The sequence below is a fragment of the Eucyclogobius newberryi genome, unplaced genomic scaffold, assembly GCF_026437365.1.
Source record: "Eucyclogobius newberryi isolate DKJ021-1_F unplaced genomic scaffold, fEucNew1.0.hap1 SCAF_14, whole genome shotgun sequence".
NCBI classification, from domain to species: domain Eukaryota; kingdom Metazoa; phylum Chordata; class Actinopteri; order Gobiiformes; family Gobiidae; genus Eucyclogobius; species Eucyclogobius newberryi.
In genome coordinates this window covers 27845019-27869105 of record NW_027315768.1, presented here as the reverse complement: position 1 = coordinate 27869105, position 24087 = coordinate 27845019, and the positions used below count along the sequence as shown (strand labels likewise).

The 24087-nt window shown below is 39.8% G+C and overlaps 1 protein-coding gene across 1 annotated transcript in view; it reads left to right on the top strand.

Moving 5' to 3' along the window:
* Positions 1-24087, top strand: part of lrp1bb (low density lipoprotein receptor-related protein 1Bb) — a 512409-nt gene that overhangs the window by 268097 nt on the left and 220225 nt on the right. Inside the window, exon 21 of the mRNA XM_072445180.1 lies at positions 4498-4680. Coding sequence (XP_072301281.1) covers positions 4498-4680 — 183 coding nt within the window. The remainder of the gene's footprint in view (positions 1-4497; positions 4681-24087) is intronic.

Genomic DNA, 24087 nt, shown 5'->3' with positions numbered 1-24087 from the left:
TCCACTTTTGTGCACATGTTCTGTCTCAGGGACAAGTCAGTCTCGACGTCCAGGAAACACTGGCTCATCTTTTCCATTTGATCCAGTTTTGTCCTTTTACTCATTGAAAATATCAAATATTGCTTTTATATCAAATATCTGTCAAATATTGCTTTTATAAGCTTTGGAACAGATATTTAACTAAACGACCACGTTGTTAATTTTCAGAACATACATTAAGCATTACAGTGTTATGTTATGTTATATATGGTTCATAAAATCTCTTTATCATGAAATTAACACAATGGATTAAAATATTCTAATAACAATATTACAAAATAAGTCATATGTCGATAAAGAAAACAATTACTAAATTGAGTAATTGCAACTAATCAGTTGTTTAAATAATCCTCAACTAATTTTGTAATTGAATAATCGTTAACTGGTCTGCACAAAACGTGCAGAGAAAAGTAATTTTATGACTCAAATTGAGCCGCAATTTCATGAACATCATGCAGAACAATATGTGATGAAAACAATATTTTGCAATCAAAAACACATTCCCTAAAAAACATAGATCAAATTTCCAAATCTTTCACTATTAAACTGATCCATTGAAATCAGTTTGTTTCTTTTCTAAGTTGTTCCATGTCGAGGGAGCAGTATATCGAAATGCCATTTAACCAGTGGCTGAGCCAACGCTTGGTACAAACAACACCGAGATCGCAGAGAATACTGTCCATCTGTTTTTGTCCAGTGTTTGCACAGAGACAGTGAGTGAGCGGACACACGATGCCCTTGTAAATAAACACAGCAGTGAGTGTCCAGCGCTGCAGTGGTCAGTCTGAGGACCCTCAAACGGCTTCACTACGGATTCATCTGGGTCAAATTTAGGCCGCAGTTATTTTATGACTTGCTTTACGGATCCGCCGCACTTAGATGATTGAGTTCTACAATATAAATAAAACAAATTATTAATTTTTTTTTTTACAAAGGAAAATAGCATTAAATGAAATAAAAAGCGGTATTAAGTCAAAAGATAAGAGCATGTGAAGCAAATTTCCCTATATTTATATTTCGTCCGCCTGTTCAATATATTTCATTTAAAAATTCGTAAACCAAATAATAAAATAACTGCGGCCTTAGTCACAATATTTTGATCATGTGACTTTGGCGTGCTCAACAACTCACTAAAAGAATAATCACTAGACTAATCTATAAGCAAAATGACAGATAGTTGCTTCCTTAATTAAACTCCCTTTTTTTTCAACAATTCCAACATAATGTATTGTGCATTTTGGAATTCTTCTGCATTTATTCCCTTTTGTCCTCCATAAAAGAAACCTGTCAAGCCGCTGGGCATCTCCGCCATAAAAACAACGCTATGACCTACTTATTTTCAGTCAAATCAACCATTCTGGGGTGAATCGGGATTAGTTTATTTAGTCGAAAACATATACTAAACTTGATAAATGCGCTGAATTCAACTCTCTAATCTTAACATATCACAGAGAGGGTCTTTTGCAGCACTGGAGAAACCCCGTGTGCCACTTTTGGGAACAGCGCCACATTTGTCGAACCACTGCTGAAATAGATCACTAATGAACCCCCGCTCTCCCTTTGGTATAAGTGCACCCCGAGCTGTTTGTCATGTCCGCCACAAAGCCATCTGCAATATATTTATTACACGTTCAGAGGGATCGTCTTCGTCGTATAGTATTACTTATTTAAACATTGCGTCTCAACACTATTTTTCATGTAACGCTGTAATTGATTCATTTGCAAGTGAAATCAGGGAGCACGTTTTGGCCTTTTAATTACTGGTTTTAGCAATTAATCAGCTTGAGTCAAATAAGTTTTCACAGTCGTGTGTAACTAATCTTATCCGGGCGCGGCAGTGGGTAGATTTCGGTGTTGGTTCGACAAATCGTTTAATCTAATTACTCCAGAAGGGAACTCACAGCTGACTGGCCTGTCACTGGGACGGTTGGACTATTCATCAAACGGCGACCCAAAGGAGACGGCGGGACCCGAGTCTCCCCTGTGCCTGCGGCTCCTGCCCAGTCCTCAGGGGGGCCCGAGAGGCAAAGACGGGGGGCTCAGCTGTTACTGCGATTTTACACTAGTGGTGACAGGGGTTGGTAGAGCCCTCAGTTACTTTTACTCAGGTACAGTTACTCTAGTCACTTTTTAATTGAGATATGCAACGGTTGATCGATTAAATGTAATGTAACTGTAATCATTATCTTGACTATACAGACTAAACAACCTGTTTATAACAAAAACCCAACATGATTATTGAATAGATTTGTTTTAATATATTTAAAAAGACTCAATGTACAACAGAAATAATAATCGTTTGACTTATGATACTCGACTAATTGAAAAAATGATTTGCTGAAAAGTCGAATACTAAAATAATTGTCAGTTGCAGCCCTTTTTTAATGGCTTTCTTGAAGTTTTAATGACTCTGTCCACCGTGTGTACGTCTACTCTTTATCATGACAATATGAAATCATTTGAAAAACATTTTTTTAGTGTTTTCATGATTTTATGTTTTATCCTCCCAAAACGTTCACTTGAAATTACTCTTCAAATGTTATTAAACAGTTAGTAGTAAAATGACTCTCACTTGAGTTGTGTAATCTTCCCCCAAATCCTTTTTTCCTTTCTTTTTTGTGACCACAACTTTAGACTTATATTATTTTGAAGTAGCTTTAACCGTACATATTAATATTATTGGACACATTGTGCACATTCAAATATAATGTGCTCTTTCATAAGACCTTGTTGTGCACATGTATGTTCGTAAGGATAATGCAAACATGTAAAACAAACTAACACTGTGCTATAAGCTCAAAATAAACCAATCAAATACTTGAGTACAATTAAAGACTATTCTACCCACCTCTGAGTCTTAACCAATGGGAATTTACTTAAAATGTGTCGAAAAGTTGCTGTTTTTGAATGAAATGTTAATGAGGATAGAGCGTGTGAACTTGATTTGAATTGAGTGATGAATAATTTACGGTGGAGCATGTAACACGTTTCACAAATTCAAAGTAAAGCATCTGGTTGTAGTACAGATTAATTAAAGACGTGGGCGGAATGAAAGTCAAAACTTAAAATTAAACATACAATACGATTTAAACGTTCGGATACATGTGCATGGATTATGACCATTGGCAAACCTGGATAATGATCTAATATGCTTTAACAAAGAGACTGCACGTGCAGGCAGGGGGAGAACAATGACGGCTGGATCAAGCGTAAACTACTGCATTAGCTTTCTTAATGCGCATGAGCTTATTTCTGCAATTTAATATTATCTGGGGTGGAGGATATGATTGTTATCTACAATTAATCTATTTAATGCAGCTCCATGTTAATTGCTTTACTTCAGCAATTACAGAGTTTACATATTTTCTTTCACGGTTTTAAAAAAGTGCTATAAAGCCACATTTTTATCATGCAGTATATGCCATAAAGTGCATAAAAATAACATTAGAATCATAAAAAAAGTACATTTCTAATCGCAGTCGTTGGAAATCTATATTTATTCTTCACTATAATAGAGCGAGGCTGCACAAGTTATTAAAAGTGTGTTACAGAAATTACAGACTAGCTATGTATGTCATAAGGCGCTGGTACAGCTGGCAGCCCGGTGTAAACGCTCTCTCTTCTTTCTCACACTTATTGTGCTTTATCTCCTATATTTTGTAAATATAGTTAGTATATTTTTTCTATTTTACTGTACGATAGGGACACGCGCTGGAATAGTTTTTTTTAATTCAACTGTTTTTGTAAAGTACGGCGTGTCGTCGGTACACGTTTATATACACGTTTATATACACGTTTATATGAAAGAGGAACTTCACGAACGATCGGGACACGCACTGGAATCGCTTTAAATTAACTTGTTTTTACTTTATTCGGCTGGATTGAGTGTTTTCGTCGTGTCGTTGCGATGTGTTTTGGCTCTGAGTCCCCCGGCTCCGGCCCCGCCCCCCGGCTCCGGCCCCGCCCCCCGGCTCCGGCCCTGCCCCCCGGCCGGCGCCGTACCGCGTTTCCACAAAGGAGGAACTCATGAAACTGCGGAGAACAGTCGTCTTACCCGGAGATCGTCACGTTATCCCGTCGCAATACTGACCTAACCTAATACTGATGTGCAATTCTGTCGTATGTGCAATTACTGTTGGAATTCATGTGCAATTCATGTGCAATTACTGTGAAATTCATGTGCAATCTATGTGCTGTCGTGACACATATTCATGTGCAATTACTGTCGGGATCACATGCAATGGTATTTATTTATTTATTTGTCTATGGGAGTTTTTATTTATTTATAGGAGATCTTCTACTGAAAGTGTTTTTCAGACTTCCTATAAGTGATCTGTTCTTCTGTATCTACCTCTGTATCTACCTGCATTGCACCAATGAAATTTCCTCATGTGGGACAATAAAGGAATATCTTATCTTATCTTATCTTATTATTTATTACATTTTTTTATCCCCCAGTGCTTCCAACGTTGATCGAGTGCGGCGAGGAGGAGTTCTTCTGCGTCACCGACGGCACGTGCATCCCCGAGCGCTGGAGGTGCGACGGAGACAAGGACTGCGAGGACGGAGGGGACGAGAAGGACTGTGAGGGGACCAAGAGAATGTGTGACCCCAAAGCCAAGTTCACCTGCAAAGACACAGGTAAACGACACAGCGACGTGGTAATATCGTGGAAAAAAACTAAAAACGTGCATTTGAATGACGGGGGTAGAGGTGCAGGGGGTAGAGGTGCAGGTGGTAGAGGTGCAGGTGGTAGAGGTACAGGTGGTAGAGGTGCAGGTGGTAGAGGTGCAGGTGGTAGAGGTACAGGGGGTAGAGGTGCAGGTGGTAGAGGTACAGGTGGTAGAGGTACAGGTGGTAGAGGTACAGGTGGTAGAGGTACAGGTGGTAGAGGTACAGGGGGTAGAGGTACAGGGGGTAGAGGTACAGGTGGTAGAGGTACAGGTGGTAGAGGTGCAGGTGGTAGAGGTGCAAGTGGTAGAGGTGCAGGTGGTAGAGGTACAGGTGGTAGAGGTACAGGGGGTAGAGGTACAGGTGGTAGAGGTACAGGTGGTAGAGGTACAGGTGGTAGAGGTACAGGTGGTAGAGGTACAGGGGGTAGAGGTACAGGGGGTAGAGGTACAGGTGGTAGAGGTACAGGTGGTAGAGGTGCAGGTGGTAGAGGTGCAAGTGGTAGAGGTGCAGGTGGTAGAGGTACAGGGGGTAGAGGTGCAGGTGGTAGAGGTGCAGGGGGTAGAGGTACAGGTGGTAGAGGTGCAGGTGGTAGAGGTGCAGGTGGTAGAGATGCAGGTGGTAGAGGTGCAGGGGGTAGAGGTGCAGGGGGTAGAGGTGCAGGTGGTAGAGGTACAGGGGGTAGAGATGCAGGGGGTAGAGGTACAGGTGGTAGAGGTGCAGGTGGTAGAGGTGCAGGTGGTAGAGGTGCAGGGGGTAGAGGTGCAGGGGGTAGAGGTACAGGTGGTAGAGGTGCAGGGGGTAGAGGTGCAGGGGGTAGAGGTGCAGGGGGTAGAGGTGCAGGTGGTAGAGGTACAGGGGGTAGAGGTGCAGGGGGTAGAGGTACAGGTGGTAGAGGTGTAGGTGGTAGAGGTGCAGGTGGTAGAGGTGCAGGTGGTAGAGGTGCAGGTGGTAGAGGTACAGGGGGTAGAGGTGCAGGTGGTAGAGGTACAGGTGGTAGAGGTACAGGGGGTAGAGGTACAGGTGGTAGAGGTACAGGTGGTAGAGGTACAGGTGGTAGAGGTACAGGTGGTAGAGGTACAGGGGGTAGAGGTACAGGGGGTAGAGGTACAGGTGGTAGAGGTACAGGTGGTAGAGGTGCAGGTGGTAGAGGTGCAAGTGGTAGAGGTGCAGGTGGTAGAGGTACAGGGGGTAGAGGTGCAGGTGGTAGAGGTGCAGGGGGTAGAGGTACAGGTGGTAGAGGTGCAGGGGGTAGAGGTGCAGGGGGTAGAGGTGCAGGTGGTAGAGGTACAGGGGGTAGAGATGCAGGGGGTAGAGGTACAGGTGGTAGAGGTGCAGGTGGTAGAGGTGCAGGTGGTAGAGGTGCAGGGGGTAGAGGTGCAGGGGGTAGAGGTACAGGTGGTAGAGGTGCAGGGGGTAGAGGTGCAGGGGGTAGAGGTGCAGGTGGTAGAGGTACAGGGGGTAGAGGTGCAGGGGGTAGAGGTACAGGTGGTAGAGGTGTAGGTGGTAGAGGTGCAGGTGGTAGAGGTGCAGGTGGTAGAGGTGCAGGGGGTAGAGGTGCAGGTGGTAGAGGTGCAGGTGGTAGAGGTGCAGGGGGTAGAGGTGCAGGGGGTAGAGGTGCAGGTGGTAGAGGTACAGGGGGTAGAGGTGCAGGGGGTAGAGGTACAGGTGGTAGAGGTGTAGGTGGTAGAGGTGCAGGTGGTAGAGGTGCAGGTGGTAGAGGTACAGGTGGTAGAGGTGCAGGTGGTAGAGGTGCAGGGGGTAGAGGTGCAGGGGGTAGAGGTACAGGGGGTAGAGGTGCAGGTGGTAGAGGTACAGGGGGTAGAGGTGCAGATGGTAGAGGTGCAGGGGGTAGAGGTACAGGGGGTAGAGGTACAGGTGGTAGAGGTGCAGGTGGTAGAGGTGCAGGGGGTAGAGGTGCAGGTGGTAGAGGTGCAGGTGGTAGAGATGCAGGTGGTAGAGGTGCAGGGGGTAGAGGTGCAGGTGGTAGAGGTGCAGGGGGTAGAGGTGCAGGTGGTAGAGGTGCAGGTGGTAGAGGTGCAGGTGGTAGAGGTGCAGGTGGTAGAGGTGCAGGGGGTAGAGGTGCAGGGGGTAGAGGTGCAGGGGGTAGAGGTACAGGTGGTAGAGGTGCAGGGGGTAGAGGTGCAGGTGGTAGAGGTGCAGGGGGTAGAGGTGCAGGTGGTAGAGTTGCAGGGGGTAGAGGTACAGGGGGTAGAGGTGCAGGTGGTAGAGGTGCAGGTGGTAGAGGTGCAGGGGGTAGAGGTGCAGGGGGTAGAGGTGCAGGTGGTAGAGGTGCAGGTGGTAGAGGTGCAGGTGGTAGAGGTGCAGGGGGTAGAGGTGCAGGGGGTAGAGGTACAGGTGGTAGAGGTGCAGGTGGTAGAGGTGCAGGGGGTAGAGGTGCAAGTGGTAGAGGTACAGGGGGTAGAGGTGCAGGTGGTAGAGGTGCAGGGGGTGGAGTGGTCAAGATCAGATTTATGGGAAATGTCATTGTTGTCCTCTAATATGACCGTTTGTGGTTTAACACCGCTCTTGTCGGGGGTCGAGTTGTCACTCATCCTTCTTTCCTGTTGAAAGTGCATGATTGTGTCTATTTCCTGAACCACATTTGTGTATCAACTGTGAAAAAATATATAAATTGATTATTGTTGCACGTCACCTGCATAATTCCATGGAAATAGTGTTAAAACCATAGTTCTTAATATTATAAGATAAGATAACCTTTATTTTTCCCACAGTGGGGAAATTCCACTGTTGCAACACAGATTAGGCACAGAAACAAATCAGGCACAGAAGAAGAAAAAAAAAACAGGCACCCGGTAATTTAAAAACTCTCCATGGAGGCAAGTGTTGCACCTTATGTCAGAATATTATACCCAAAGGAATCATATTTTTATGGGGAAAAAGCAGGAGGAGGCTTATGGTCAATGTTTTGTGTGCATTCAAAATTTAAAAAATAACAATAATAGAACATTTAGTTCCCAGTCCAGTTTCTTGTTATATTTTTAGATCTCCTCATAAAATATGTTGTGAGTCTCTTACTGTTTTAAACTCTCTGTTGCTTGGTTATTGCCCATAGCGATCTCCAAAGGGGAAACATGTTCATAAATAAATGGTAGAATACATATCTACTACTGAGTCAATGTCTGTACAGTAAGAAAGTTAAATCAGAGGTTATGAAATATGTAAGTCTTGCATCATTTGCCTGAAACAGTTTTACCGTGTGAGCGTGGTGGTCTTCACGCCGAGCAACAGCATTTGCATATTTGATATGAATTTGTATTTTAACATTTTGACATAGATCGCCGCATCTCTTTGCTTGCATCATTTGTCGAGGAGAGTTTAAACAAATAAAGATAGAAACATGCAGAGGTGGGAATAAGAACCAAGTCCAAGTCCAAGTCAGGTGGTCACGTAAGTCAAGTCGAGTCATAGCTCTATGTCACGTAAGTCAAGTCGAGTCATAGCTCTATGTCAAGTACGTCAAGTCGAGTCATAGCTCTATGTCGAGTAAGTCAAGTCGAGTCATAGCTCTATGTCAAGTACGTCAAGTCGAGTCATAGCTCTATGTCAAGTACGTCAAGTCGAGTTATAGCTCTATGTCAAGTACGTCAAGTCGAGTCATAGCTCTATGTCAAGGAAGTCAAGTCGAGTCATAGCTCTATGTCAAGTAAGTCAAGTCGAGTCATAGCTCTATGTCAAGTAAGTCAAGTCGAGTCATAGCTCTATGTCAAGTAAGTCAAGTCGAGTCATAGCTCTATGTCACGTAAGTCAAGTCGAGTCATAGCTCTATGTCACGTAAGTCAAGTCGAGTCATAGCTCTATGTCACGTAAGTCAAGTCGAGTCATAGCTCTATGTCAAGTAAGTCAAGTCGAGTCATAGCTCTATGTCACGTACGTCAAGTCGAGTCATAGCTCTATGTCACGTAAGTCAAGTCGAGTCATAGCTCTATGTCAAGTAAGTCAAGTCGAGTCATAGCTCTATGTCACGTAAGTCGAGTGCTTTAAGTCCCCTCTAGTCATCATGGGTGTGAGTCTAATCTCCGTAAACGTTTCATGTTCAGTTCCACACAGAGCGTTGGACATCTTAATGATTCCATTTACACTGTAGGATCATTAATTTATCTTTTGATCCAGACACCGATAAAATATTGAAGATTGTGTAAAATGATGTTAAAAATACAATTATTTTTAGTGTATATTATTGATATTTGTGAATGTATATCACAAGAATTTACCAATTGAAAGCTACAAACCAACAGTTAGCAACTGCAGCTAACATAGGCAAGGCAAGGCAAGTTTATTTGTAGAGCACATTTCATACACAAGGCAATTCAAAGTGCTTCACACAGCAGGAAAAATGCATTCAAATCACAAAGAAATTACAGAAACAGAAATACAATAAAATTAACTAAATTAAAAATTATCAATCCAACTGATTTTCTAAACTAATAAAATCACAAACAAAAGAGAAGAGTGCAACGATAAAAATTAACTACAATAAAATTAACTAAATTAAAAATTATCAATCCAACTGATTTTCTAAACTAATAAAATCACAAACAAAAGAGAAGAGTGCAAAGAAAAAATCCTTTCAGTCATATGCACAGCTAAACAAAACTGATTTTAGCTTAGATTTGAACATTGTCAGAGTTGAAGCCTGTCTCACATCTTCAGGAAGACTGTTCCAGATTTTAGCTGCATAAAACTGAAACGCAGATTCCCCATGTTTTGTCCTGACTCTGGGCACCAGCAAGAGGCCGGTCCCTGAGGTCCTCAGAGTCCGAGATGGTTCATATGGCACTAACATATCCAAGATGTACTTTGGTGCTAGGCCATGGAGAGACATAGTATGTGTTTACTGCAGTGGAATGGCCAAAAGGCCGAGGAGCATGGGATTTATTGTGTTTTTTCTATGTTCAATCTCAATAGCAAAACTATTAAAACACTTTAAGAGACATAAAGTTAAAGATATGAAAGGGACACGGAGAGGCAACTGTACAGATATGTTCTAGTCTTTTCCTCATGCCAGAGCGCAAAAACAAGAAGACGGTAATAAAAGAGTGAGTCCAATTTAATTTAATTTATGGTTTATTTGTTAGTGACAATGCACATTAATAAACATGTTGGAGTCGGCCTGCAGGCTGTTATTCATTTGTACTTCCTGGACAGAGGTTTAAATTATGCATTCTTTAATTTGTAGCAGCCATGGTAATAAAAGTTAAATAAATAATTTTAATGGCATTTTTAGAGCAACTGGCGAGCCTGATTTGCAGGCATTTTTATAAATTGGTTGATTCTTTGTCTATTCATTTTTGCATTTTCCCTCAAATCAGAATATTTTCTGTCAGTATCGAATGACAAACTTCCACTTTTCAACAGGACTTTGGCAGTTTGTTTCATTATTATTCACAGTCAAAGCCAAAATCAGAGTGAACTCTTCCAGGAACAAATGAAAGATGATTTCATCCGTCTGTTGTGCTGATCTTTAGAGTCTATTCAGAATGTTTGATGCTTCTCTTCAGTTTCACATTTCACTGCCAAATGTCTGTGTTCAGTCCAGGCCAACTACACCTCTATCCACTAAATATGCAAGGACAGAACAAGAGAGAAACTTAGGAGGCTTTTGTACTTAGAAAATTCATTTTCGATTTCGATTTGCAGTATTTATCTGGTTGTTTACTTGTTTGTCACTTCATATGCACCCATCTGTCTTATCTTCAGCTTTTACTTTACAAACGTGACAAACCAAATGAAAGTAAAATAAAGATAATATTAAAATGATTAAAGCTGGGGTACCTGATTTTCACACCGTAAAACCCAAAGTAGTTTGGGTAATGAAAGTTGTATTACTATCAGACTCATATTCACTGATAAATTAGTCTAATTAGACCCTGCACAGCGGACCACGGGTTCAAAAGACGCATCACTACAATATAGTTTATGTGTAAATATCTCATCTTACAACGTTGGCACCTGTGGTTTAGGTAGAGTCTGTATATGCACAATTTCTATTTTTGTGTGCGCGGCTTGATGAGAACAACAATGACAACGACACGGCAAACACAGATGACTGGGGTTTTCAATTGCCAGTGTGGCTGCAGTCCCGATAACCATGACAACCGCACAAAAGGTCATTGTGTTGCTTTTAATATTTGCAGATTGGCACTTCTTACACCACTCAAACTTTGGCATATACTTTTCTCCTCATAGTGCTGTTGAGAAAGCCAGTTTGACTGACACACACACTCCAGCCCAACACTCCAGCGGGTCAAAAAGCTCCACTCGGCCGCTTTCCGTTTTTAAGTCCAAAGTCCGGTTCTCGACTGAGCGATTGAGAGCAGAGGCCGAGCTGCGTGCTAGAGGTCGCCCGGTCGCTGCAGTTATTATTCAAAGTAATCCCTCCATCGGCTCTGGAGCGACTTGTTCTGCCCCGCATCAAAGAACAGAACATTCTGTTGTGTGAGAAATGTCGGATCTGTCAGAAGAACGCTGTGAAATACTACATATAAAGTGAAATATAGAGTAACAGAAGGGTAAGTAGTCATTCTGTTTGAAAGAGACACACTCTAGACCTCCACCCACTTTTGTTCTAGGAGAATATATTCCAGCAGCTGTTGCCATTATGTCCTAAGGCAGCGCTCCGCACCGCGCAGTCGGAGTTGGACATGATTTGGATGAACTGAGAGATGAAACGCAAACAACCAAGACAATTGTAAATAAAGTGCTCACCCTGTTTTACCCGGGAGAAAGAACTGCAACACTATCACAATGAAGAGCGTTGTTTCAGTCACGAGGCAAGAATTTCAGCTTAGCACAATGTGTATATTTAAAAATGTAGCATCCAGAGGTGTCGGACTGTTGGGCGGGTAAAGGGGACTTGTTTACCCAGGATGCAGGAAAGGGACCTTCCAAGAGTCTGTGATGTATGGCATCTTGGTCAACAAAAGACATGCCTTTTGCGCTGATTGATTGACTAAATTCCACGGCATGATTTAAGTATCTCCTTGATTTAGTCATGTATCTGTACCTGACGCCATCAGACAATAAATTCTAATCTAAAGGTCTACAGCAGCACCTCCCCCTCTCAACACCAACAAACACTCTTGCTCAAAGTTTGTAGCCATCATGTTTGTGAACAACCAAGCAAGCAATATGAACAACCAAAATTATTTGACGATTTAAACTTGTTTATCGTATGTCCCGGACTTTAAGTCACACCTTTTTCATAGTTTTGGCAACTTATCCTCCAGAGCGACTTATATGTGATATTATTTGATATTTTCACACTGACAACCACAAGAGGGCACTCTAGGCTCTAAGCGACGCAGAAGAAGAATCTGCACTTCCTCTACCTCTGAAGTTTGTGGAGTTGATGCTTTGGTAAACTTGTTAGCATGTTCTTTATGCTATAGTTATCTGAATAACTGTTCATATGTTACGTTAACATACCAGACACTTACCACAGTTTGTTACAGTTTATTGTCTATGCATCATGTTTTTATTAATGTGTTATTATTTAAATTGCAGTTCAAGATGGTCTTGGATTTTATCAAATACATTTCCCCAAAAATTTGACTTATACTCCGGTGCGACTTATTGTCCGGAAACAATACTGTACATTGAATTCAACCTGACTAAAAACGTCTGGTTTATATTCTTTTTGAAACGACATTTGCACAGAACACTAAAGAACACTAAAGAACACTAAAGAACACTAAAGAACATTAAAGAACACTAAAGAACATTAAAGAACACTAAAGAACTCTAAAGAACACTAAAGAGCATTAAAGAGCATTAAAGAGCATTAAAGAACACTAAAGAGCATTAAAGAGCATTAAAGAGCATTAAAGAGCATTAAAGAACACTAAAGAGCATTAAAGAACGTTAAAGAGCATTAAAGAACACTAAAGAACACTAAAGAGCATTAGGCGTCATAAGGCGCTGGTACAGCTGGCAGCCCGGTGTAAACGCTCTCTCTTCTTTCTCACACTTATTGTGCTTTATCTCCTATATTTTGTAAATATAGTTAGTATATTTTTTCTATTTTACTGTACGATAGGGACACGCGCTGGAATAGTTTTTTAATTCAACTGTTTTTGACTTTTTTCGGCTGGATTTGAGCGTTTTTCGTTGCGTTCGTTGTGTTGTTGTGACGTGAGCTAGCTCAGTGCGAGCCCACCAGCCCCCCCCCCGCGCCCTCCGGCCGCGCTAAAGTACGGCGTGTCGTCGGTACACGTTTATATACACGTTTATATGAAAGAGGAACTTCACGAACGATCGGGACACGCACTGGAATCGCTTTAAATTAACTTGTTTTGACTTTATCCGGCTGGATTGAGTGTTTTCGTCGCGTCGTTGCGATGTGTTTTGGCTCTGAGTCCCCCGGCTCCGGCCCCGCCCCCCGGCTCCGGCCCCGCCCCCCGGCTCCGGCCCCGCCCCCCGGCTCCGGCCCCGCCCCCCGGCCGGCGCCGTACCGCGTTTACACAAAGGAGGAACTCATGAAACTGCGGAGAACAGTCGTCTTACCCGGAGATCGTCACGTTATCCCGTCGCAATACTGACCTAACCTAATACTGATGTGCAATTCTGTCGTATGTGCAATTGCTGTTGGAATTCATGTGCAATTCATGTGCAATTACTGTGAAATTCATGTGAAATTCATGTGCAATCTATGTGCTGTCGTGACACATATTCATGTGCAATTACTGTCGTGATCACATGCAATGGTATTTATTTATTTATTTGTCTATGGGAGTTTTTATTTATTTATAGGAGATCTTCTACTGAAAGTGTTTTTCAGACTTCCTATAAGTGATCTGTTCTTCTGTATCTACCTCTGTATCTACCTGCGTTGCACCAATGAAATTTCCCCATGTGGGACAATAAAGGAATATCTTATCTTATCTTATCTTAGAACACTAAAGAGCATAAAAGAACACTAAAGAACACTAAAGAGCATAAAAGAACACTAAAAAACACTAAAGAACACTAAAGAGCATTAAAGAACACTAAAGAGCACTAAAGAACATTAAAGAGCATTAAAGAACACTAAAGAGCACTAAAGAACACTAAAGGCAAGGCAAGTTTATTTGTAGAGCACATTTCATACACAAGGCAATTCAAAGTGCTTCACAGCAGGAAAAATGCATTCAAATCACAAATAAATTACAGAAACAGAAATACAATAAAATTAACTAAATTAAAAATTATCAATCCAACTGATTTTCTAAACTAATAAAATCACAAACAAAAGAGAAGAGTGCAAAGAAAAAATCCTTTCAGTCATATGCGCAGCTAAACAAAACTGTTTTTAGCTTAGATTTGAACATTGTCAGAGTAGAAGCCTGTCTCACATCTTCAGGAAGAATGTTCCAGATTTTAGCTGCATAAAACTGAAACGCAGATTCCCCATGTTTTGTCCTGACTCTGGGCACCAGCAGGAGGCCGGTCCCTGAGGTCCTCAGAGTCCGAGATGGTTCATATGGCACTAACATATCCAAGATGTACTTTGGTGCTAGGCCATGGAGAGACTTGTACACAAGCAGAGCTGCTTTAAAGTCTCTTCTCTGAGCCACAGGGGGCAGTGCAGAGACCTGAGAACAGGACTAATGTGATCATACTTCCTGGTTCTAGTCAGGACCCGAGCAGCAGCGTTCTGGATGTACTGCAGCTGTTTTACAACTCGTTTGGAGAGGCCAGTGAGCAGGCCGTTACAGTAGTCTAATCTACTGGAGACAAACGCATGGATAAGTCTCTCTAAATCTGGTTTTGACACTATATTTTTGATTTTGGCAATGTTTTTTAGATGGTAAAAAGCTGCTGATGTTATTGATTTGACGTGGCTATTAAAGTTCAAGTCTGAGTCCATTATTACCCCCAGATTTCTAATTTGGTTTGTAGGTTTTAGAGCGAGACTCTGGAGGTGACCGCTAACACTTTCTCTTTGTTTCTGTGGGCCAAAAACGATTATTTCAGTCTTGTCTGAGTTCAGCTGGAGAAAGTTGTTTTGCATCCACAAACTGATCTGTTGGATGCAGTGACAGAGTGAATCCACTGGTCCATAGTCACCTGCCGACAGTGAAACATAGATCTGAGTGTCGTCTGCATAATTGTGATAGGACACATTTTCACTGCGTATCAACTGACCTAACGGCAGCATGTAGAGGTTGAACAGAAGGGGACCCAGGACTGACCCTTGGGGCACTCCACAGGTCAGGGTCATGTGGTCTGAGACACAGCTACCAATTTCAACAAAGTACTTCCTGTCTTCCAGATAGGACCTTAACCAGTTTAGGGCAGTGCCAGTGATGCCCACCCAGTCCTCTAGTCTCTGTAAGAGGATCCCATGATCGACAGTGTCAAAAGCAGCACTCAGATCTAACAGAATTAAGACTGAGGCTTTGCCCGTGTCAGTGTTCAGGCGGATGTCATTTGTCACCTTGACAAGAGCAGTCTCAGTGCTGTGATGAGGTCTAAAACCTGACTGAAAAACATCAAATGAGTTGTTTATTAAGAGGAAATCAGTGAGCTGTTGGTAAACAACCTTTTCAAGGACTTTGCCCAAAAATGGCAGATCAGAGATGGGCCGGTAATGACTCAGTACTGCGGCATCAAGACTGCTCTTCTTTAGGAGAGGCTTTATGACCGCAGTTTTCAAAGACATTGGGAATGTTCCAGATTGAAGCGACATGTTAACTATGTGAGTGAATGGTGCTAACAAACTGTTCAGCACTGACTTTAGAAATCTGGTGGGTAACACATCAAGGCAGCATGTAGATGAACTCAGACTGGTGATGATCTCATGGACAGTTTTGTCAGTTACTGGTGCAAAGTGAGTTAGCTCTAAGTGTCTTGGTGGTTTTATTAATTTTTTGCATTGTGGGATTTATAGCATTTTTAATGCCCTGAACTTTGTCATTAAAGAATAATGCAAACTCATTACACTTGGATGTGGAAATGAGTTCTAACGGCAGCTGAGCTGGAGGGTTTGTTAATCTGTTTACTGTGGCAAACAGGACACGCGAGTTGTTACTGCAGCTTCCAATTATTTCAGAAAAATATCTTTCCCTAGTTCTACATAAGATTAGGTTGTACATGTTCAGCTTTTCTTTGTAAATCTCTTTTTGAACCTGGAGCTTTGACTTGCGCCATTTCCGTTCGGCCCTGCGGCACTCCCTTTTCTGTGCCCTGACCGAATCATCATTTCTCCACGGCGCCTTCTGCTTATTTTTAACCATTTTAGCCTTTATAGGGGCGATGGTGTCCAGAACATTCAAAACACTAGATGTAACAGAGTTCAACAAATCATTTACATTAGAACATGAGACATTTTCAAAGTTTATCATTTCCATAAACAGTGCACCTGTGCCATCACTTATGTGTCTCCTCTGAACAACTGCAGGACCAACCGGAGGTTTGGGAGAAACAGACAGGTCAAAGAAGACACAGAAATGATCAGACAGAGCAACATCGATCACATTAACATTTGAAATATTTACCCCCTTTGTAATTATGAGATCTAGAGTGTGTCCTTTGCTGTGGGTGGGGCCTCTCACATGCTGAGTAAGACTGAAGGTTTCAAGGACAGCATCAAGCTCTTTAGCGTTTCTGTCACAAATATTATCAACATGCACGTTGAAATCACCTGTAATGACCAAACCATCAAAGTCTGTGCATACGACTGAAAGCATCTCAGTAAAATCATCAATAAAACTTGTATAAAACAATGAAGAGAATGGATGGAGACCGTTTTAGCTCCATTTTAAAGGATACATACTCAAATGATGAAAACACCCCAAAAGACAACCTGCGGGTAATTATTTCATCTCTAAAGACAGCACAGACTCCACCCCCTTTTTTGTTTTCTCGTGTTTCAGATTCAAACTTAAAGTTGGGTGGAGCATATTCTATCAGAACTACATTTCCTGTGTTTTTGTCAGTTAAAAACATAAAATCAAGATTATAAGAAGAAATAAAATTATTAATTAAGAGAGATTTGTTACATAAGGATCTGACATTTAGCACAGCAAGTTTCAGACTAGTTTCAGTGGGACTGGGCTTTATCTTTTCACAGGGAATATGAATCACATTACTCAGATTGGGCCTGGCTCGCATTTTGTTTTTCCATCTGTGTGATGATGTGACTACAGAAATAGCACTAGGGGGGGCTCTTTTTACATAGGGCCCCGGGTTGGTTTGATTTTTAATGTGACAATAAGTCCCGGCAACGCTGAGACCCAGTGCATCCTAGCTATGGGAGATACCAGGTGAAAGGCGAGGTTGGATGGGTGGTGGGGCTTTTGTAGCCAAGGAGAGTTTGGGACCAGGTGAGAGGCGAGGGGGGATGGGTGGTGGGGCTTTTGTAGCCAAGGAGAGTTTGGGACCAGGTGAGAGGCGAGGGGGGATGGGTGGTGGGGCTTTTGTTGGTGTAGTCGGCTTGTGCAGGGAAGAGTTGATACGTATTGACATAGCCCTTGCTATATTGGGCGTGAGTGGAGCCATCTTATTGCCTGATTTGATCAGACTTTCAAAATGGCTGGGAAGGCCCATGGGTGAGAGTGGAGATGAGAGTGTTTAGTGTTCTTTAGTGTTCTTTAATGTTTTAAAGAACATTAAAGAACACTAAAGAACACTAAAGAACACTAAATAACACTAAAGAACACTAAAGAACACTACAGAACACTAAAGAGCATTAAAGAACACTAAAGAACATTAAAGAACACTAAAGAACACTAAAGAACATTAAAGAACATTAAAGAACACTAAAGAACACTACAGAACACTAAAGAGCATTAAAGAACACTAAAGAACATTAAAGAACACTAAAGAACATTAAAGAACACTAAAGAACACTAAAGAACATTAAAGAACACTAAAGAACACTAAAGAACACTAAAGAACACTAAAGAAAAATAAAGAACACTAAAGAACACTACAGAACACTAAAGAGCATTAAAGAACACTAAAGAACATTAAAGAACACTAAAGAGCATTAAAGAACACTAAAGAACACTAAAGAACACTAAAGAACATTAAAGAACACTAAAGAACATTAAAGAACACTAAAGAGCATTAAAGAACACTAAAGAACACTAAAGAACACTAAAGAAAAATAAAGAACACTAAAGAACACTACAGAACACTAAAGAGCATTAAAGAACACTAAAGAACATTAAAGAACACTAAAGAGCATTAAAGAACACTAAAGAACACTAAAGAACACTAAAGAACATTAAAGAACACTAAAGAACATTAAAGAACACTAAAGAGCATTAAAGAACACTAAAGAACACTAAAGAACACTAAAGAACACTAAATAACAGTAAAGAGCATTAAAGAGCATTAAAGAACACTAAAGAACACTAAAGAACACTAAAGAACACTAAAGAACATTAAAGAACACTAAAGAACATTAAAGAACACTAAAGAGCATTAAAGAACACTAAAGAACACTAAAGAACACTAAAGAACACTACAGAACACTAAAGAGCATTAAAGAACACTAAAGAACATTAAAGAACACTAAAGAGCATTAAAGAACACTAAAGAGCATTAAAGAACACTAAAGAGCACTAAAGAACATTAAAGAGCATTAAAGAACACTAAAGAACACTAAAGAACATTAAAGAGCACTAAAGAACACTAAAGAGCATTAAAGAACACTAAAGAACATTAAAGAACACTAAAGAACACTAAAGAACATTAAAGAACACTAAAGAACATTAAAGAACATTAAAGAACACTAAAGAACACTAAAGAACATTAAAGAACACTAAAGAACACTAAAGAACATTAAAGAACATTAAAGAACATTAAAGAACACTAAAGAACACTAAAGAACATTAAAGAACACTAAAGAACACTAAAGAACACTAAAGAACACTAAAGAACATTAAAGAACACTAAAGAACACTAAAGAACATTAAAGAACACTAAAGAACATTAAAGAACATTAAAGAACACTAAAGAACACTAAAGAACACTAAAGAACACTACTAAAGAACATTAAAGAACACTAAAGAACATTAAAGAACACTAAAGAACACTAAAGAACACTAAAGAACACTAAAGAACACTAAAGAACATTAAAGAACACTAAAGAACATTAAAGAACATTAAAGAACACTAAAGAACACTAAAGAACATTAAAGAACACTAAAGAACACTAAAGAACACTAAAGAACATTAAAGAACATTAAAGAACATTAAAGAACATTAAAGAACACTAAAGAACATTAAAGAACACTAAAGAGCATTAAAGAACACTAAAGAACACTAAAGAACACTAAAGAACACTAAAGAACACTAAAGAACACTACTAAAGAACATTAAAGAACACTAAAGAACATTAAAGAACACTAAAGAACACTACTAAAGAACATTAAAGAACACTAAAGAACATTAAAGAACACTAAAGAACACTAAAGAACACTAAAGAACACTAAAGAACACTAAAGAACACTACTAAAGAACATTAAAGAACACTAAAGAACATTAAAGAACACTAAAGAACACTACTAAAGAACATTAAAGAACACTAAAGAACATTAAAGAACACTAAAGAACACTAAAGAACACTAAAGAACACTAAAGAACACTAAAGAACACTACTAAAGAACATTAAAGAACACTAAAGAACATTAAAGAACACTAAAGAACACTACTAAAGAACATTAAAGAACACTAAAGAACATTAAAGAACACTAAAGAACACTAAATAACATTAAAGAACACTAAAGAACACTAAAGAACATTAAAGAACACTAAAGAACACTAAAGAACACTAAAGAACACTAAAGAACACTAAAGAACACTAAAGAACACTACTAAAGAACATTAAAGAACACTAAAGAACATTAAAGAACACTAAAGAACACTACTAAAGAACATTAAAGAACACTAAAGAACATTAAAGAACACTAAAGAACACTAAATAACATTAAAGAACACTAAAGAACACTAAAGAACATTAAAGAACATTAAAGAACACTAAAGAACACTAAAGAACATTAAAGAACACTAAAGAACACTAAAGAACATTAAAGAACACTAAAGAACACTAAAGAACATTAAAGAACACTAAAGAACATTAAATAACATTAAAGAACACTAAAGAACATTAAAGAACACTAAAGAACACTAAATAACACTAAAGAACACTAAAGAACACTAAAGAACACTAAATCCACATAAACCACACCGCCTCACACGTCAGCTTCTCTTTCTTTCACAGTTTAGTTTGGTTGTGCTCGTCCCTTCCGTGTGCCCTCACAAAGCATGTAAAAGCAGAATGCATTTTGAAAGAAGTGACTAATGCAACTTTATAATCGGCTAAAGCGTTCTGCCTCTCAAGCGTGATTGGCTGCTTTTGGGATGTTTCCTGAACTGGAGAAGATTAAGTGTTCCCAGCAGACCGCAGTCGCACAAATAGACTTGGAGTTGGTTCGGTCTTTGTTTGTGTTACGCTGCTGTAATTAGCAAATTGCGTACATGAAAAATGCAGGAGCACTCGACTGCGGTGAGGAGTGGTCAAGCAGTTAATCTGGCTCAAGGCTGCGCTGCTGTTGTTGCTCACAAGGACAAATAATAATAACCAGGTCCGGCACATTACGGCGCAATTACAAACTAGATTTATTGTGCAAATCCCTAATACAGTAAGCCATACATTTGTGGTTATGATGTTTTCAAATTATATAAATTAGGTGTGTATGTTTTCTTCATTATGGAAGACATAAGCTCCTTTAGTCTTCCCGTCCTAGCTACTATAAGAATGTAATCAAACTGGGAGTCATATTGTTGGCTAAATACAAACGTTATGAATGGGAATGTCACGATATCAAATTCTAGTGAAAGTTCTTAATTTTCTTTCATTCTAATACGTTACTGTTCCATAATAAATGACTAGGTTTATGAAATCAAACCTTATGAATTCAAAAGAAGACGTTTGTGTGATATAAAAGGCCACATTAAAAGCACTATTCATACATATGAAATGGTACTTTTTGAATTACAAAACGTTGCTTCTCAAATAATCATGATTATTGTCAAGGTTATTGGTTCTTATGATTTAATTATGACCAGAATAATCATGGTAATCAATGAACTGCATTTTTTCTATCGTTAATAACGTTAGCAAGCTATTTTACATGATTTTTGCTAAATGACACTCTTAATTAAAGAACACATTGACTTTTTTCAGCACACTCGGTTCCAAATTATCCAGATTTTTGGCGTCATAGTTAGATTTTCTGCACTGCGTTTGCGTCCATACATTATTACCAGACTAGCTTTTGTTTATCTCCCCTTTGTTACTCACTCTGCCAGTAGATGGAGTGGTAATGTTATTCATGATGAAGAAACGCATCACACATATAGAAAAGTAACGTGTGCTTTCAGTAGATACATGTTTAAACACCAATGACATTACACATGAAGCATATTCAAACTGAAAAAAGTCCTGAAACGATATAAATAAATGTATTGTCGCTTTATAAATGATCCTAAATACTGTCTTACAATAGTGATAATGTGTAGAGTAGTCGAACTGGAGGTGGAAATGCTCAAGCTGCCACACAATGTTTTAGACCCTCACGATGGACATCTATTTCAACCTCTAAAGAAACATGTATTTGCCCTTGAGCTTGAGAGGACATTCAGATATCAAGAGCTGTTGTTGCTCGGTTGTTTAAGGGCATGAAAGCGGGAAACACAATCAACGGGGCTTTTATCGAACTTTTAAAACGAAACGCAGCGGAGGACAGAGCTCCAACGGCAACATAAAGGCGTCCCGAACGTGGAGCGGGGCGAGGTTGTTTAAAGCTTCGTAAGTGAAACAAATCAATGCGTGGGAACCAGGAAGCCAACGCCGTTCCCCCGAAAGTCTGCCTATTTGATGGATTTTCATAGTTTTCATAGTTATGCTTCAGAAGGTCTATTAAAAAGGCCATTTTAAAAACAGCCACAACAGCAAAATGTTAAGAATTCATGGTGTTTTGCACATATTTTAGCACATTAATACATACCAGAGCTTGACCTTGTGCTACCTTTGGCACTGCTAACATTTCAGACTACTAAGCACGTCTTCCTTTTGAATTTTCTGCCCTCTTGCGTGTATCGAATAACTCGCGTGGTGTCTGGTCACCATTGAAACGATTAAAAGAAGAAAATGAAAATATGTTTGTTCAACTTGACCTTAAAGCGATCACAGCATAACGAAGCTTTCCTTTTCATTCCTGGTGCCAACAACAGCATCACAAACACCTATTTTAAGTCTGCACATTAATAATAATAATAATAAGAATAATTTGCTGTTGGAGGCCAGTATAGTTTCCCAAAATGAGTCAAGCATTCAAATCCACCACCGAGTTATGGTTTTCAGTTCCGTTTTCGAAACCGTTGATGGGGAGCGCGAGACGAGAGGAGGGACCGGCGATGACAAATGGTGAGACATTTTGATTGGAGACAGAAATAAAACATCTAGCAGTCATCTTTAACAGCTCTGAGTCTGACAAGTTGAGACAATGTTAACTCCCACGATACGACATAGTGGAACCAGATTTTTGGATTTGTTGGCTTTCTTGGGTTGACTAGTAGTTTAGCGTTTCCTCTTCACGCTCGTCTGTCTTTTAGATATCGTCATTTGAGCGTGATTTGTTTTAGCTTGGGTATTTGGCAAGCTGCTCTTCCAAATAACAGTTTTTGACTTTATGTCGACGATAATGACGATTTTAACCTCTTGTGGCTTTACGCGTTCTGCCTATTAATCCCAACATGTCTTTTCGGTGTCCTTCTATGTAGCATTGTGTTTGAAGTGTGTGACATTAAGCATCTACGTCTAATAGGATTGGCTTTTTCGAGTCTTATATTTCAACTTGAACACCTTGTCAAAACGCTACTTTTCCTTTCGAAATAGGTTCACGTTTAAACCCTAACGACGCCCCGTTGTGTCAAGTCTAATTCAGATATTAAAGGTGCGCTCTGTAACTTTTCTGCACCTGATTGTGTCCATGTTATTGCTTGGCCCTGGGGTGGAATTACACTTATTATGCATTTATTACATGTGTTTTTACTGTTCAAAAATACCTTTAAAGCAGCTTAAGATAAGATAAGCCTTTATTTGTCCACACAATGGGGAAATTTTAGTGTTGCAACACAGAGTAAGCACAGAAGTAAAATAACAGATAACTTATAGAAAGCTTTAAGAAAAAAACACTCTTAATAGAAAAGCTCTTGTGGGTCTCTTATAGAAAAACAAAACAATTATATTCTTAATAAAAAGGAAAATAAATGATAATAATAGTGACACAAGTACCCTCTTTAACCCTCTTAAATGCTTGTCTAAAACATCTCTCTGTGAAGACAAGATGTTTGCAGCCCCTCCTCTTGAAATGTGTCTTAATTTGATGTATTTATGATCATATTTAAATGCATATAGGCCTTTAGTTTTAAGGTATATAGACATGGATATATGGAGATGTCAAAAATGGCATAGTTTATTTGTCAGGATGAACTCACAGCTTGCGCCCTCTGAGATCCTACGTGTTTTTCTTTAACATATGAATATAAGGTAAGGTAAGATATTCCTTTATTGTCCACACATGGGGAAATTTGATTATTGCAACACAGGTAGATACAGAGGAAAAGGACACTTAATAGAAGAACTCTTATAAACAAAACTCAACACTATATCTGATGGAATCTTTGTAGAACATGTGTAAAACCATGTCAAATCTTCACACTTTGAACAAAAAGAAAATGTACTCGCTGAGAAGAAAAAAACGAATGAAAAATGAAAATAATCACTGGATTCTCGCAAAAGGAGGACTTTGCGTAACTGTACTGTAATTTATTTGCTAAGTGGAAAGTTATTACATGAGTTAATTTTGCTTGAGAGCAACTGTTAGTAAAATGTCTTTTATAATTACTCACTTACTATTGAAAGTTTGCCATGGTTACTTTTCAGAATATCCAACTTTAACTTTTTATCCTTGAGTCTCACGTTCCTGCATTGAATTTCTGTTTCAATACGTATGACATTAATGAGCAAAAATTCAGGGATTCTTGTGAAAAGATGTTTTATAATGTTTATGCGACTTAAGTGCCTCTTAATGATGGTGTTTGTGTTAAAGGACTCTTGACTGAATTAAAACCACTTCCTCTTGTTTGAAGGATGTCATTTAGAGAGACTATGAGAGGGCATAGTAGTTTCAGTATTAACTCCACAGAGAATATGCTCACATTCCCATGATAAATGATGTGTTTTGTTGCATTATTTCCAGGTAATTGTCCTAGAATACCATCTTTATTCAAACTGAAAACCATTCATTGCACTGCTCTTTTTTCCCTGCACTATTCTGACCAACTGTGAATTGTGTTTTA